Source organism: Artibeus jamaicensis, unplaced genomic scaffold (genome assembly GCF_021234435.1).
Source record: "Artibeus jamaicensis isolate MK-2021 breed Jamaican fruit bat unplaced genomic scaffold, CSHL_Jam_final scaffold_3151, whole genome shotgun sequence".
Lineage (NCBI taxonomy): Eukaryota > Metazoa > Chordata > Mammalia > Chiroptera > Phyllostomidae > Artibeus > Artibeus jamaicensis.
This window is the reverse complement of record NW_026522037.1, coordinates 1,222,698-1,234,358: the sequence shown is the minus strand read 5'-3', so window position 1 is coordinate 1,234,358 and position 11,661 is coordinate 1,222,698. Positions and strand designations below refer to the sequence as shown.

The following is an 11,661-nucleotide window of genomic DNA, read 5'->3' as shown; positions in this document are numbered from 1 at the left end:
GGTTTAGATGATTCTACTGATTTCCTTTTTCCAATTCAATTCTGCTTTAATTTTTATTATTTTTCTTCTTACTTTGGACTTAATTTGGTCTTCATTTTCCACCTCTCCTGAAATGAAAGCTTACTGATTTCAGACACTCTCTTTTCTAACATAAGCACTCAGTGCTATTAATTTTCCTCTCAGCACTGCTGCGGCTACATCCGAGTTCTAGGTGTATTTTCAATTAGTTCAAAGATTTTTAAATTTCTCTTCACATTTCTTCTTTGACTACGCCAGGCCCTTTAGAACGCCAGGATGCTTGCCTTTGGAGGCGAATGGCAGACGGGGAGGCAGGGCCCAGAGCGAGTGGCTCGCCCAGGGTCACACTGTCCAGGGGTCACGCCGTCCAGGGGTCACGCTGCCCAGGACAGCAGGACTGAGGCTGGCACACCTGTTTGGCCCCTGGGAACCAGCCTGGATGTCCGCTCCCCCAGATGTTACTGCTGGTGGCTCTGCCTGCCTGTTGGAGGTGGTGAGCTTTCATTCGCGATGAACCTGGGTTGACTGTGGGGATTCAGGGGCTGGAAACGCAGCCTTGGTTGGACCTGGGGTCACTGCAGAGGTCAGGGTCTAGACCCAGACACTCCAGTCTGGGCCACCTGACATCTGACCCTCAGACCTCCCAGAGGCCCAGGGGGCCCAAGCGCAGACCCCATGCCAAGAAGCAGGTGGCTGTACCGCAGGAGGGTCCCTCCTCAGTCACTTCCCCAAGCTCCCTTAGGACACAACTCTGACTCAGGAGCCCTGTCAAATGCCATTTATTTTCAGTAGAAAAAGTGCCACTTTAACAAGACAGCAAAACACACAACACCGGCCTCGCCGGCTCTGGCTTCCCTGAGGGTCCCGTGTGCAGCCGGACCGAGCTGAGGACAAGGCCCAGCAGCGGGGACAGGGAGACCACATGGGGCAGCCTCAGTAGCAGTCAGCCTCGTTGTCCCCCAGGATGCCCGCGGTGGCCAGCATGTCCTGCAGCAGCGACTGGGGGCTCCTCTCCACGTGGTCACTGCTCTCTGCCAGCGCCCCCTGCAGGCCCTCTAGGTCCATGGCCCTCAGCACCGCCACCGCGGCCTCAGGCTCCAGGGGCCCCAGCGGCTGGCCCTGCTCACCTGCCTGCCACCTCTGCAGCGTGGCTTCCACAGAGGCCACATCAGGGCCGTTTCCTGCCCCCTGTGGGCTATTGTAGGGGGCGGCCTTGTCCCTCAGAAAGAGGAGGAGGTCGCAGGACTTCTGGGCCACAGCTCGGTCACAGTCAAACAAGGCCCGGAAGGCAAACTCGAAGAGCCGCACTCGGCAGAGCACCCGCAGGGCCTGGGCCAGCCGGCAGGGGGGCACAGCCGCAGGCGGGGCCACCGCATAGGGACAGTCAGGGCCGCGTGGGCCCAGCGTCTGGGCCAGGAACACCCGCGCCAGCTCGAGGCCCTGGGCCCGCACCTCCCAGTCCAGGTCCTGGCTTGCCGCCTGGAGCACCCTGGCCACGAAGCGCTCCGTGTCCTCGGCCACCTCAGAGTGGCCGTCCCTCAGCCACTCCGTGAAGACCTGCATGACGGCCCTCCGGGGGAACCCCTCCGAGTCTGCGGAGAGCACGTGCAGAAGGTCCAGCAGCAGGCTCTTCTGGGGGACAGAGAGGAACAGGTGAGGAGGCCCTGAGGGCGGGCTCCCGCTGACTCGGGGCCGCAGGCCAGGGAGAGCCCCTCGAGGGCTGGCTGTGCACGTCTGGGGCCAAGCCACGTGCCATCCCCAGGACTTTACTGGCACCTGGGGGCCACCGTACCTGAGGGACGTGGTGCTAGACACTGAATGGGAGACTCAGGGGACGTGCCCAACAGAGGCCTGGCCCCAAGTGCCCACGCTGGGCATCGAGACGGGTCTCGGGGATGGGCTACCTGGCCCCAGGCCCTCCCGGCTCTTACCTGCGGGCCTCCCGGGTGCTCAGGGCTGCCGCGGGCAGCATGCAGCCCCCGGCCAGAGAGCAGTCCCACGGCGGTCACCGCGCTTGCGCGGACGTAGCTCTCGGGGTCCTGCAGGAGCTGCTCGGCAAGCTCAGGCACCTCTGAGGCCAGGAGCGCGTGTCTGAAGCCAGCCTGTCCTGTGGACGGGCCGCCACAGCCAGCTGGGACCAGGGGATCAGGCCCACCGCTCCCCTGCACGCCATGAGGGCAGCCGAGGGGGCCCAACTCCCAAACCAGCAAGGGTGCCGCGGCGCCCAGGCCGCCAGCCCCCCCATTCCCCCGCACGCACTCACCTGCCCAGGACCGGGTCACCTGGGCCAGGAACTCGAGGCCCGAGTCCCTCACCTCCCAGCAGGGGCTGCACAGGCGCTTCTGCAGCACAGGGAGAAGCTCTGGGGCGGGAGGGCGGTTCAGAGTGGCCCGGCCGCCCGCCCCGCCCCCACCCCTGGCCCCGCCCCTCACGCCTCAGTGCGCCGGGAAGGGCCCGGTTACCTCCAAGGAAGCGCTGGGTGTGGGGGTCCAGGTCGCAGCAGCTGGAAGGCTGGGGTGAGCTCAGCAGCCACCTGAGCGTGGCCTGGAAGGCCTTCCTCAGAACCTGGGGCGGCAGAGGGGGCTGCAGGGCTAGCAGCGGAGCGCCCGCCTGCCCCCACCCAGGCTCCTACCCCCTGGACGTGATGAGATGGGGCCGGCCTGGGGAGAGGGAGCACTGGGCTTCCTTCCCTGAGGCCGAAGCTTCCCGAAGCAGCATAACTGAGCCCCCAGATGAGGGAGAGTGGAGGGGGCCCTCATGAGGAACCTCTCTCCTGGGGAAATGCAGTTTTTGCCCCCAGACCCTGGAGATGGCCAGGGCACCTCTGCCTGAAAGCCCCAGGAGTTGGGGGTCCCTGTGTCCAGCTCTCCCCAGTGCCGCTGAACCCTGCACCCACGGGTCCAACTTATGCGTGGGGCTGGGGGACGGGCACCTCCGCAGTAAACGCCTGGACGCCGAGCACAGGGGCCCCCTGGCTCCAGGCCACGTCTCCTGGGAAGACCCTGCAAGGGGCCCTGACCTGTCCCGCTGCCCACGGCCCAGTGCACCCCAGCACTCTGCCTTCAGCCACGCCAGGCCCCGGGCCGGCCCCTCCAAGCTCACTCTGAGAAGGGACTCTGCCCCCCAATCCCGCAGGCCTGTACCGTAGGGCTAGAGTCGGGGCTCGTGAGGTAATCCAGGAGGACAGCGAACACCTGCGTCACCAACTCTTGGGGGCCTGGGGGAGATGAGGGAGGGTGAGGCCACAGCCTCCAGCCGGGGCTCCCCAGCAGAGGAGGGAGCGGGTCAATCAGGGGGAGCAGGGGCAGACCCATCGCAGCCAAGTCCACCCCACAGACGACCAGCAGAGGGCAGCACCCCTGCGCGGCAAGGAGAGTGGGGCGCGCTCCACACCCGTGCTGAGTGAGAGGAAGCGTTCTGACGCACCTGCGCCCTGAGACAGCGCCCCCAGGAAGTCCAGGGCCGCTCGCTGGGCCCGGACACAGCCGGCCAGGATCGCGCAGAGGCGGCTCCCCACGTCGGAGGCGGGCACCGCCGAGCCACAGCAGAACTGCAGGACCGTCACTGTGGCGCCAAGCAGGGCGGCCTGGGGCCAGGGAGAGGGGCGCTGGGGCTGTGGGGTGGGAGGAGTTAGGGTCAGTGCGGCTGCCGGTCTGCCTGCCATGGGGGGCCGCAGGCCAGGGCCGCACCTACCGTGGGCAGCAGCAGCTCCAGGTGGGCCAGGGTCTGGCACAGAAGGCCCACGCAGGCTGACCTGGAGGACAGGAGGGCGTCCACCACGGCCGAGTCGCATGCGGGCTCAGCCGGCAGGCCTGTGGGTGGACCAGAAATGGCTCCCAGTCAGCAGGCGTGGCTACGGGCCTTGTGAGAGATTGCCGACCCCTCATCCACCCTCCACCACCAGACACTAGGACTGGAGGGTCCAAGCAGGCAGCCAGTCCAGGGTGACGGCCAGCCATTCGGGCCTGACTCCGTCTGCAGGGCTCCTGAGTCCCTGTCACCCCACAGCCCACTCGTGGGCGGGCTCCCTCGGCCCAGGAGGCTCCGCTCCATGCTTGGCATGGGCCTCGCAGCACAAGCCACTGTCCCCCCTCAACCCATCCTGCAGCTGATGGGACAAGTCACAGAACCCAGGCAGGTCTGGGCCCCACACCTCTTCGGCTCAGGAGCCACCACCTACAACGGCTGGGGTTGGGGAGGGAAGGCCAGCAGCTCTCCAAGTCGGGGTGGCGAGTACTCCACTAACCCACAGCCTGCCCTGGCCCGAAAGTCCCACACCCCTGCGCCAGCCTTCCCTCCCAAGTGGCGTACCTGGGGGTCCGGGGGCCTCGGCAGTGGCTTTCAGGATGCAGGCCAGGGGCTGGAGGAGGATGTCGAAGGCCTGGGTCCTCAGTGCCTGGGGACTGAGGACACAGGACATGGTGAGCACTGTTCCCTGACCCCAGTGCAAGCCGGCTGCCTCTCACAGCCTCAGCCAGTGTGCGGGCCCAGTGCCCGGCTTCTGGGCACTAGTACCCAACCTGGGGTGTGTACCCAATGGTGGCCCAGGGCCCTCAACCTGAGGTCACCGTGGGAGGCAGAGGCGCTCCGAAGCCTGTCTCACCCCTGAGGAGCTTGCGCGACTTTTGTTGGAAATGGTTACAGCCCACACACTGCCCAGCAGGCCCTGGAGGGCCGCCTCTGGCTGTCCTCAGCCTCTAGCACTCCCTGGAGCCCCCTGCCCCCACACCACGGACCCCGAGCTCACCAGTCCTGCAGTTTCAGGACTCCCAGAGCCAGAGGCCCTGCCTGTGTGGGGCTCAGGTGGCCCAGAGTCTGCGCCAGGGTCTCCCACAGGCCACCTTCAGCACTCAGTGCAGGGGACCTGCAGAGAAGGACCCCAGAAAGAGACAGTTACTCCCATCCCTGGGATACCCAGGGGACCACCACGCCTTCGGCAGTGTGCCTGGCAGACGAAGGGTCCTCCCCAGAGGCTGGCTTTCAGACCCTCTGCCGCTCCCTCTACCCGAGGCAGACACTGGGGAGGCCAGTGAGACGTAGCCTAGCAGGACAGCTGCCCTGAGGCTTCCCAGGGGCAGCAAGCACCCATGCCCCCCACCGCCGCCACCACGCCCACTGCACCCAGGGGGCCTGACCGTGCCACACTGAGGAGGAGATCCACCAGCGAGTGTGCAGCTGGGACGGGGTCTTTCTCGAGCAGACAGGCCACCAGGGGACTCAGCCGCACCCAGAGGACTTGCACCCAAGGGCTGTGGCAGTGCCCGAAGGTGGTGCTCAGGACGTTCAGGGCCTGCGTGACCCGGGGGGCGGCTGTGGAGCACAGGGACTCTTCGATGTGGCCCAGGATCCTTTGGGCGCATGCAGGCCAGTCCCGAGCCTGCAGGCCAGGCTGGGCCCCGGCTGGGCCTCGCATACACAGGTCCAGTATGTGGACCAGGAGCTGCCCAGCCGCTGAGGCCACAAACAGGCTGGAGTCTCCCTGCAGGGAGAAGATGGTGTCCAAGGCGCCTGGGGAGCGGACAAGACAGTGGGGTCAGCGGGCACAGGGCGGTGTCCATCAGCAGAGCCCAATACCTCAGGGGAAGCGCCTGAGCGCCGCCAGCTGCCAGGGGGGCCATCAGAGGCCTGGCCGTCCTCTGCCTGGACACCGGAGACCTGGAGCTGGGCCCAGGCTGGTGTGGCTCAGTGGGGTGGGCCACAGGTCAGGTCCTCAGTTGGGGGCACGTAAGAGGCAACCACACACTGTTGTTCCTCTCCCTCTAAAACCAAATTAAATATTTTAAAGGAAAAAGAACCAGAGCCAGAGTGTGGTGGGGTGATTGGCACCATTTCCTGCCAGGGCTTTAACCCACAGGGGCCTCCGAGTCCTCCAAGTGGTTCCAAAGCCGCCCCAGCTGCTGGGCCTCACACTCTCGAGGGGTCTCTACCCCCGGTCACCGTGTCCCCCACAATAACACCCCGATGTCGCCGCCACTTTCAGAGATGATAAAGCGTGGCAAAGGCCTCCCGGGGGCCACATAGCACCAGGCTCGGCCAGGCCCAGGGGAGGCAGGTGGATGGGTGGGTGGGGGCCTCACCGAAGTCATCCAGGAAGCGCAGGGCGCTGGGGTGCTGTGTCAGGGCGCGCAGGCCCTGGATCCAGCCACTGCGCACTGTGGGCGCCGTCCAGGCCGCTCCGCCCCGGGGGCCCGCCTCCCCGAAGAGCCCGGGCAGCACCTGCCCCTGCTGGAGTGGAGAAGGGATGGTGACCCGGCGGGCTCCCAGGGACAGGCAGCCGGGAGACGCTCTGCCACTGCTGGTGCTCACGGGGGAAGCTTCTGGGCCCCACTGTGCCCCTCGGAGGTGGCTGGTGATGCCCCCTGGCCACATTTTAAACAAAGGTCCCTAGATCTTATCACGGTTCACTTCAGACATGCTCCCCTGCAGGACACCACCCTCCTTGTGTCCCCCACCCAGATAGCCTGTCCCCACCCCCGTTCACTCTTTACAAGCCATGGGGTGGGGGGGCACATTTGGGAGACTCAGAGGTAGTGACAGCCATCCCTGCTTTAAGTGCCCGCAGAGAAGGCGGCCTCCCAGGCCAGGGGCCGAGCTCACCTGAAGGTACTGGAAACAGTCTTCCTGGGCGGCCAGCACACCCGCCAGGTGGAGGGAGAAGGAGAGGATGCCGGCACTCAGGCCCTGGGCTTTCGGCACCTGGAACAGCAGCTCCACCAGGCAGGGGCTGTCCTCCAACAGCAGCAGGCTGGACCCTGGACACAGGCCCAGCCAGGGAGCGCGTCACCAGGGGCACAGTGCTACGCGGCCCCCAAGGGACTGCTCCCCCTGCGCTCCCAGACCCCTTTCTCTCTGGCCTTCCGGCTCAGCGGTCTAGCAGGGAGCACACCTCCGCCGCCGCCATTGCAACAAAGGACTCCTATCTTAATTGGAACAAACTAGAAAAGCCAGGACCTCAACGCAGCAGGTAGGGGGCAGAGACAGGAAGTACAAATGGCCAAAAACCCTGAAAAGATGCACCGCCTTGCTGGCCATGGAAAAGAAGTGCAGGTCCAAGCAGGAGGCCATTTCCCCTCTCGAATGGACACTCTTCCCTTGAACCCTGAGTACTCGCTGCAAGGCCCAGACCCGGTCCGGCCCCACCCATGCTGCGTCCACGGCGGAGGCTGGGAGAGGCCCCCCAACACAGAGCTGCCCTGGAACACAATGGACAGAGCGAGGGAGAGGAAGGAGCAAGAGGCAGAGACCCACAGCAGACAGGTGGGCAGGCCTGAAAGGCGGCGACTCCCCCCGTCGGAGTGACTGTCGAAGGGCTTTAAAACAAGACGAACTCTGAACACCAGCAGACGACAGGGCAGAGCGTGTCGGCCTGGCGTGCCAGTGTGCCGGGGCCTGGGGCCCTCTGAATAGAGGGCAGAGATTCTCGTTTACTCAAAACTGTTACCCAGCCGGCGCCTGCCAGGAGCCACCAAAGAACACATGTGGATGGAACACACAACTTGAAAGCCAGAGGAAGAGCTGGAAAACCAAAGGCTTTGAGAACCCCGCGAAGAGCGGAGAAAGGTGGAAAACGGAGTACAGACAGATGCGGGGAAAACATGAAAGCACGTGGTGAGCACAGGTCCAACAGAGCAGCAAACAAACTCAGAACAGACCCAACTTCGGTAAGAGCTCCTCGGATTAGGTTAGGAACCAAAGGTCACCCAGTATCAGCTGGTCTGTGGGAGACGGGGACATGTCACCCACGGGGACCTGCCCGGCACAGGTGGTGAAGAGAGGCAGTGGCCAAATTCCAAATTTAAAAAAGCTGGCACGGCAAGAGTCAAGTAGGAGAAAATGAACTTTGGGCAGAAAGCGCCCGCAGTGCTGGGGGATGAGGGTCGCACTCAGGGACAGACCCCAGCAGGCGCAGCGGTCTCAGCCTGCTCGGACCTGCCCTAACGCCCAGGTCTGTAAAAGGGGAAGAAAGATTCCCAGAAAAACACTGCCGAACCCACGGTCTCAGAATAGGGCTTCTACACACCTCGAAGAAACAACAAAGCAGACGAAGTAGCAACACCGACAGAGACTTGAACCGAGTCTCTGTGGGGCTCTGGGCTAGAACACGTGGGGGGACTGAGCACCAGCCAGGGGGCGCCATGGGGGCTGCTCCAGTACCAGGCTTCTTTCCGGGTAAAAATGTCGCAAAACCACACTGTGGTGATGGCTACATAACCCTGTAGGTTTGCTAACAGCCACTGAATTGTGTGCTTTACATGGGTCAACTGCATGGAATGCAAATTCCATCTCAATAAAGCTGCTCAAAAATATTCTTCTTTAATCTGACTACAAAGTAGGCCACCACGGAGGACTCTACAAACACCAAAGAAGAACATCATCATGCACGAAACCCACAGCCCGTGCAAAAACTGCCCACGCGGACACCTCCACCGAAGCCCAACGGACGGGAAAGAATGGGAGTGCAGGTGTTTTCTCACTCCAACAAACTCCATTAGAAAGACTGAAAGAAAACCCATGCTTTGCAACTAAAAGACACCCTGTTAATAAATACTTTGTGGGTGAAGGAAAAAACCACCATGCAAAGTCCGAAATACCTGGAACTAAATCACAGCAAAAATACTGCGCGGTAACACTGTGGGGTGCCACTGGGTAACCCTCGGGGAGAGGGGCAGCCTCTCGGGCACCTGGGGGAAACGAGAAGACTGAGACGGCCAACTCAAGAGAGCAAAAGGAAAAGGAGGCCGAAGTCAGTAATGAACTACAGACATCAGTGACTGGGATTACCAGCCGCGCTACCTGTAATAATGAAGCAAGGGTCGCCTACATCACCTAACGACAGCGAAGTGATTAACACAGCGAGTGACAGCCCATCACCCCGCGTGCTCCGTGGGGAGAACGCCGGCCATGAGGGTGAAGGAGGAAAGAAGAGTGCTAAGTGTCTCGGGGCGTAGTTTTTATAGGAAAAACACAGCTTTGCAATGCGTTAGGGAAAAAGCCTGACAGCAAACAGAGAGCTGAGAGTGGTTTATCTTTCCTCCTTATTCCTTCAAGCCATTCACATTCTACCTAAAGAATGGGTACTACTTTCATCATCCGAGAGAAAGCCAAACTGGTTTCTTAGTAAAGAAACACAAAAACAAAAGCACTGATAACAAAAATAAGTCTGTCCACGCCCTCTGCAGCCACCTGGGAAGCAGCTAGGACATCAAGCCCCAGCTTTCGCCCCCCTGATGGCTCCCTCAGGTGTCCCCAAGTGGCCAGGGAGATCTTTAGGGTGTGAAAGACTCCACCCAGATGGGTACCCCTTCCCCAGGACAGGAGAGCCCTGCGCACCCTCTGGCCAGTGGGCAAAGTCAAGAGCAGCACGCCCACCCTTACCTGCTTCAGTTACAGTTTTAAACCAGTCCAGCAGCTTCTCCAAACAGGTATCATCTGCCACTGGCTGCCTGGGGTCTGCCAGGGCAGCACAGAGGGCGGGGAGGAGCTGGGAGCACTCGGGGTCCATCGCGAAGCCGGGGTTCCTGGAAAGGAAATGTCAGGGCCAGGTGCCGCCAGGACTGCCAGATGAGGTGGACTCAGGCAGTTAGCCTGAGTGGGGCTGGAGGGAGGAGGTCAAAACCAGGCAGGGCCCTGCGTCCTAGCCACGGGGCTGGGAGGGAGTCCGTCTGGCGTCAACCACGAGGCATTAGGCGCTCAAAGCCGCCAACCTCAGACTCTGGGGGGAGGACGAGAGCATGGCGCTCACCGAAGATGCGGGTAGACCTGTGAGGGGTGTGGGTATGTTCTGAGGCAGCCACGTGTACAAGGCAAGTGCGTCTCTGTCCGGGTTGGAAGGTCAGTGCGGAGTCAGCCTGGCTGCACCCAGCAATCCTGCAGCCGGCGGAGTGTGCGACAGGAAGGCCAGGACCTGGGTGTGCACCTGCGTGTGGGGCCTTGGAGGGGGGGGAGGGTGCCCTCAGGTAGATGCATTAACCTGCACCCCGAGTGCAGTAAGTAACCTGCCTGGGGTCAAGGAAGCGGGGAGGGGTTGGGGAAGTGGCCAGTGGCTCTGTCGGGGTCGGGAAGTCTGCTTGGGCTGGGGTGTCCGTCTGTCCACCCGGTTGAGACCAGATCCCTGCTGAAGAGCACTCCCTGCTCTTCGGGGTCAGTCTTAGGCCTGCGGACCCCGCGGCGGGAGCCCGGCCCGGGGAGCGTAAAAAATACACAGGGGGCAGGGGCAGCCAGCCGTGGTGGCGCTGAGATCCCCGCGCACCCCGGCCCAGGCTGCGCCCCCGCCCTCACCCAGGGTTCCCATCGCGCCCCGCCACAGAGCCCGCGACCCCCAGGTACGCGCCTCACCAGCCCCGGGTTCTCCGCCGCCAAGGCTCCGCCCCCGCCCCGCAGGCCCCGCCCCGGGCCGCGCCACCTGCCAGATCTGGAGCGGACAAGGACGGGGACTGCGGCCGTGGGGAACTGTGACAGCTTCCTGGAGGCCACTCTGGGAGCTCAAGGGTCCATATTTGGGGGAGAAGCTCAATCCGAAAGGCGTTGGAGACCAGCCGGCGCAACAGCAGTCGCTCCGACTCTGAACCTCCCCCCGCCCCAGGACACTCAGTGGTACGCGCCGAAGCGACCGACCGACGAGCCTTGCGTTTGGAAGGAGTGGCTTCCTCGGAAGGGGTATGGCTACTTACAGGAAGGGGCGTGGTCTACCCAGCGCGGGTTGGGAGGGTACCTGCAGTTTGAAAGGCCTGCACGTGTCGGAAAGGGGCGTCGTCGTACTTGAGGCAAAGTCCTTGGTCGTTTGGCTTGAAAACTGGGTCATCAGGTTCCCGTAGCCATGTGCCAGAGGCTCTCAAGGCCAATGGATAAAAATACCAAAACAAAGCTCATCTTCAATGAGAGTTTTTCAGCAACATTTTGGGGGAAACACCGCATATAAGGAAATAGAAAGGAGATTCCTGTGGGCATTAAGATAAAAAGGGACACATTAATTTTGATGGGGGAACCACTTCAGACAAGCGTCCTTCCTGATCCTTGCCCTCCTGCCCTAGAACTGCGTGGGTGAAAAGGTTTGAACCTCATGGGTACCTTCCCTGAGCTGAGACTCCTTAACATAAAGTGGGGATGGGCGTCTTTGCCAAGGCGGTGGTCATGGGGGAACCTCTCAGCACTGTGCTAAGTGCTTCACTCAACACACGCTTGGGTGACTCAGCAAGCCTGGAAGGGTGGGTGCCACCGCTGTCCCTCCAGATGAGGAAACTGAGGCACAGGGAGGCTCACCCCCAGGATGTCACAGTGAGTGGTTGGTACGGCTTGGACTCGGACCAGGGCAGTCTGGGTCTGCACTTACAAGGTCCACAATTTCTTACCAGAAACTTGGGGACAAATGGTTCCTCTCAGAGTTGTTCAGATTCTAGGGATGGTTCACTTGGGCTGTGTATGAGATTAAAATGCCGGGGCGGGGGGGGGGGGGGGACTGATTGCGCACCCCATCCAGGTGTGTCCAACCTTTTGGCTTCTCTGCGCCACACCAGAAGAATTGTCGTGGGCCATAAATTAAATGCATTGCGACATGTAATCACACACACACACACACACCTTCATAATGTAAGAAATAAATTGGGCCACATTCACAGCCATCCAGGGCTACATGCCGCCAGCGGG

General features: G+C 62.1%; 1 protein-coding gene across 5 annotated transcripts; it reads right to left on the bottom strand.

The window, feature by feature from the left end:
- Nucleotides 1-781: 781 nt before the first annotated feature.
- Nucleotides 782-10,580, bottom strand: BRAT1 (BRCA1 associated ATM activator 1). 5 transcript variants are annotated; one of them, XM_037137915.2, is made up of 14 exons: nucleotides 10,349-10,580; nucleotides 9,394-9,536; nucleotides 6,616-6,770; nucleotides 6,096-6,243; nucleotides 5,154-5,526; nucleotides 4,766-4,882; nucleotides 4,330-4,421; nucleotides 3,712-3,830; nucleotides 3,445-3,631; nucleotides 3,162-3,235; nucleotides 2,481-2,583; nucleotides 2,282-2,380; nucleotides 1,950-2,125; nucleotides 782-1,650 (listed from the first exon to the last, which is right to left on the bottom strand). In XM_037137915.2, exons 2-14 carry the CDS (start codon nucleotides 9,518-9,520, stop codon nucleotides 952-954), a joined length of 2,469 nt encoding a protein of 822 aa, XP_036993810.2. In that variant the 5' UTR covers nucleotides 9,521-9,536; nucleotides 10,349-10,580; the 3' UTR covers nucleotides 782-951. The 5 variants fall into 5 exon arrangements, with proteins under 5 accessions (XP_036993810.2, XP_036993808.2, XP_036993811.2 ...); XM_037137913.2 differs by having other exon boundaries at nucleotides 10,354-10,580; XM_037137916.2 differs by lacking the exon at nucleotides 10,349-10,580 and adding an exon at nucleotides 10,297-10,319.
- Between the last annotated feature and the right edge of the window lie 1,081 nt (nucleotides 10,581-11,661).

Excerpts from the sequence above, each read along its gene's own strand:
- BRAT1 (XM_037137915.2), bottom strand. The coding sequence starts at position 9,520 with ATGGACCCCGAGTGCTCCCAGCTCCTCCCCGCCCTCTGTGCTGCCCTG. Across the intron at positions 2,584-3,161 it reads GCCCCGACTCTAGCCCTACG|GTTCTGAGGAAGGCCTTCCA; the intron begins GTACAGGCCTGC and ends CTGCCGCCCCAG. Across the intron at positions 1,651-1,949 it reads AGCACCCGGGAGGCCCGCAG|AAGAGCCTGCTGCTGGACCT; the intron begins GTAAGAGCCGGG and ends TCTGTCCCCCAG.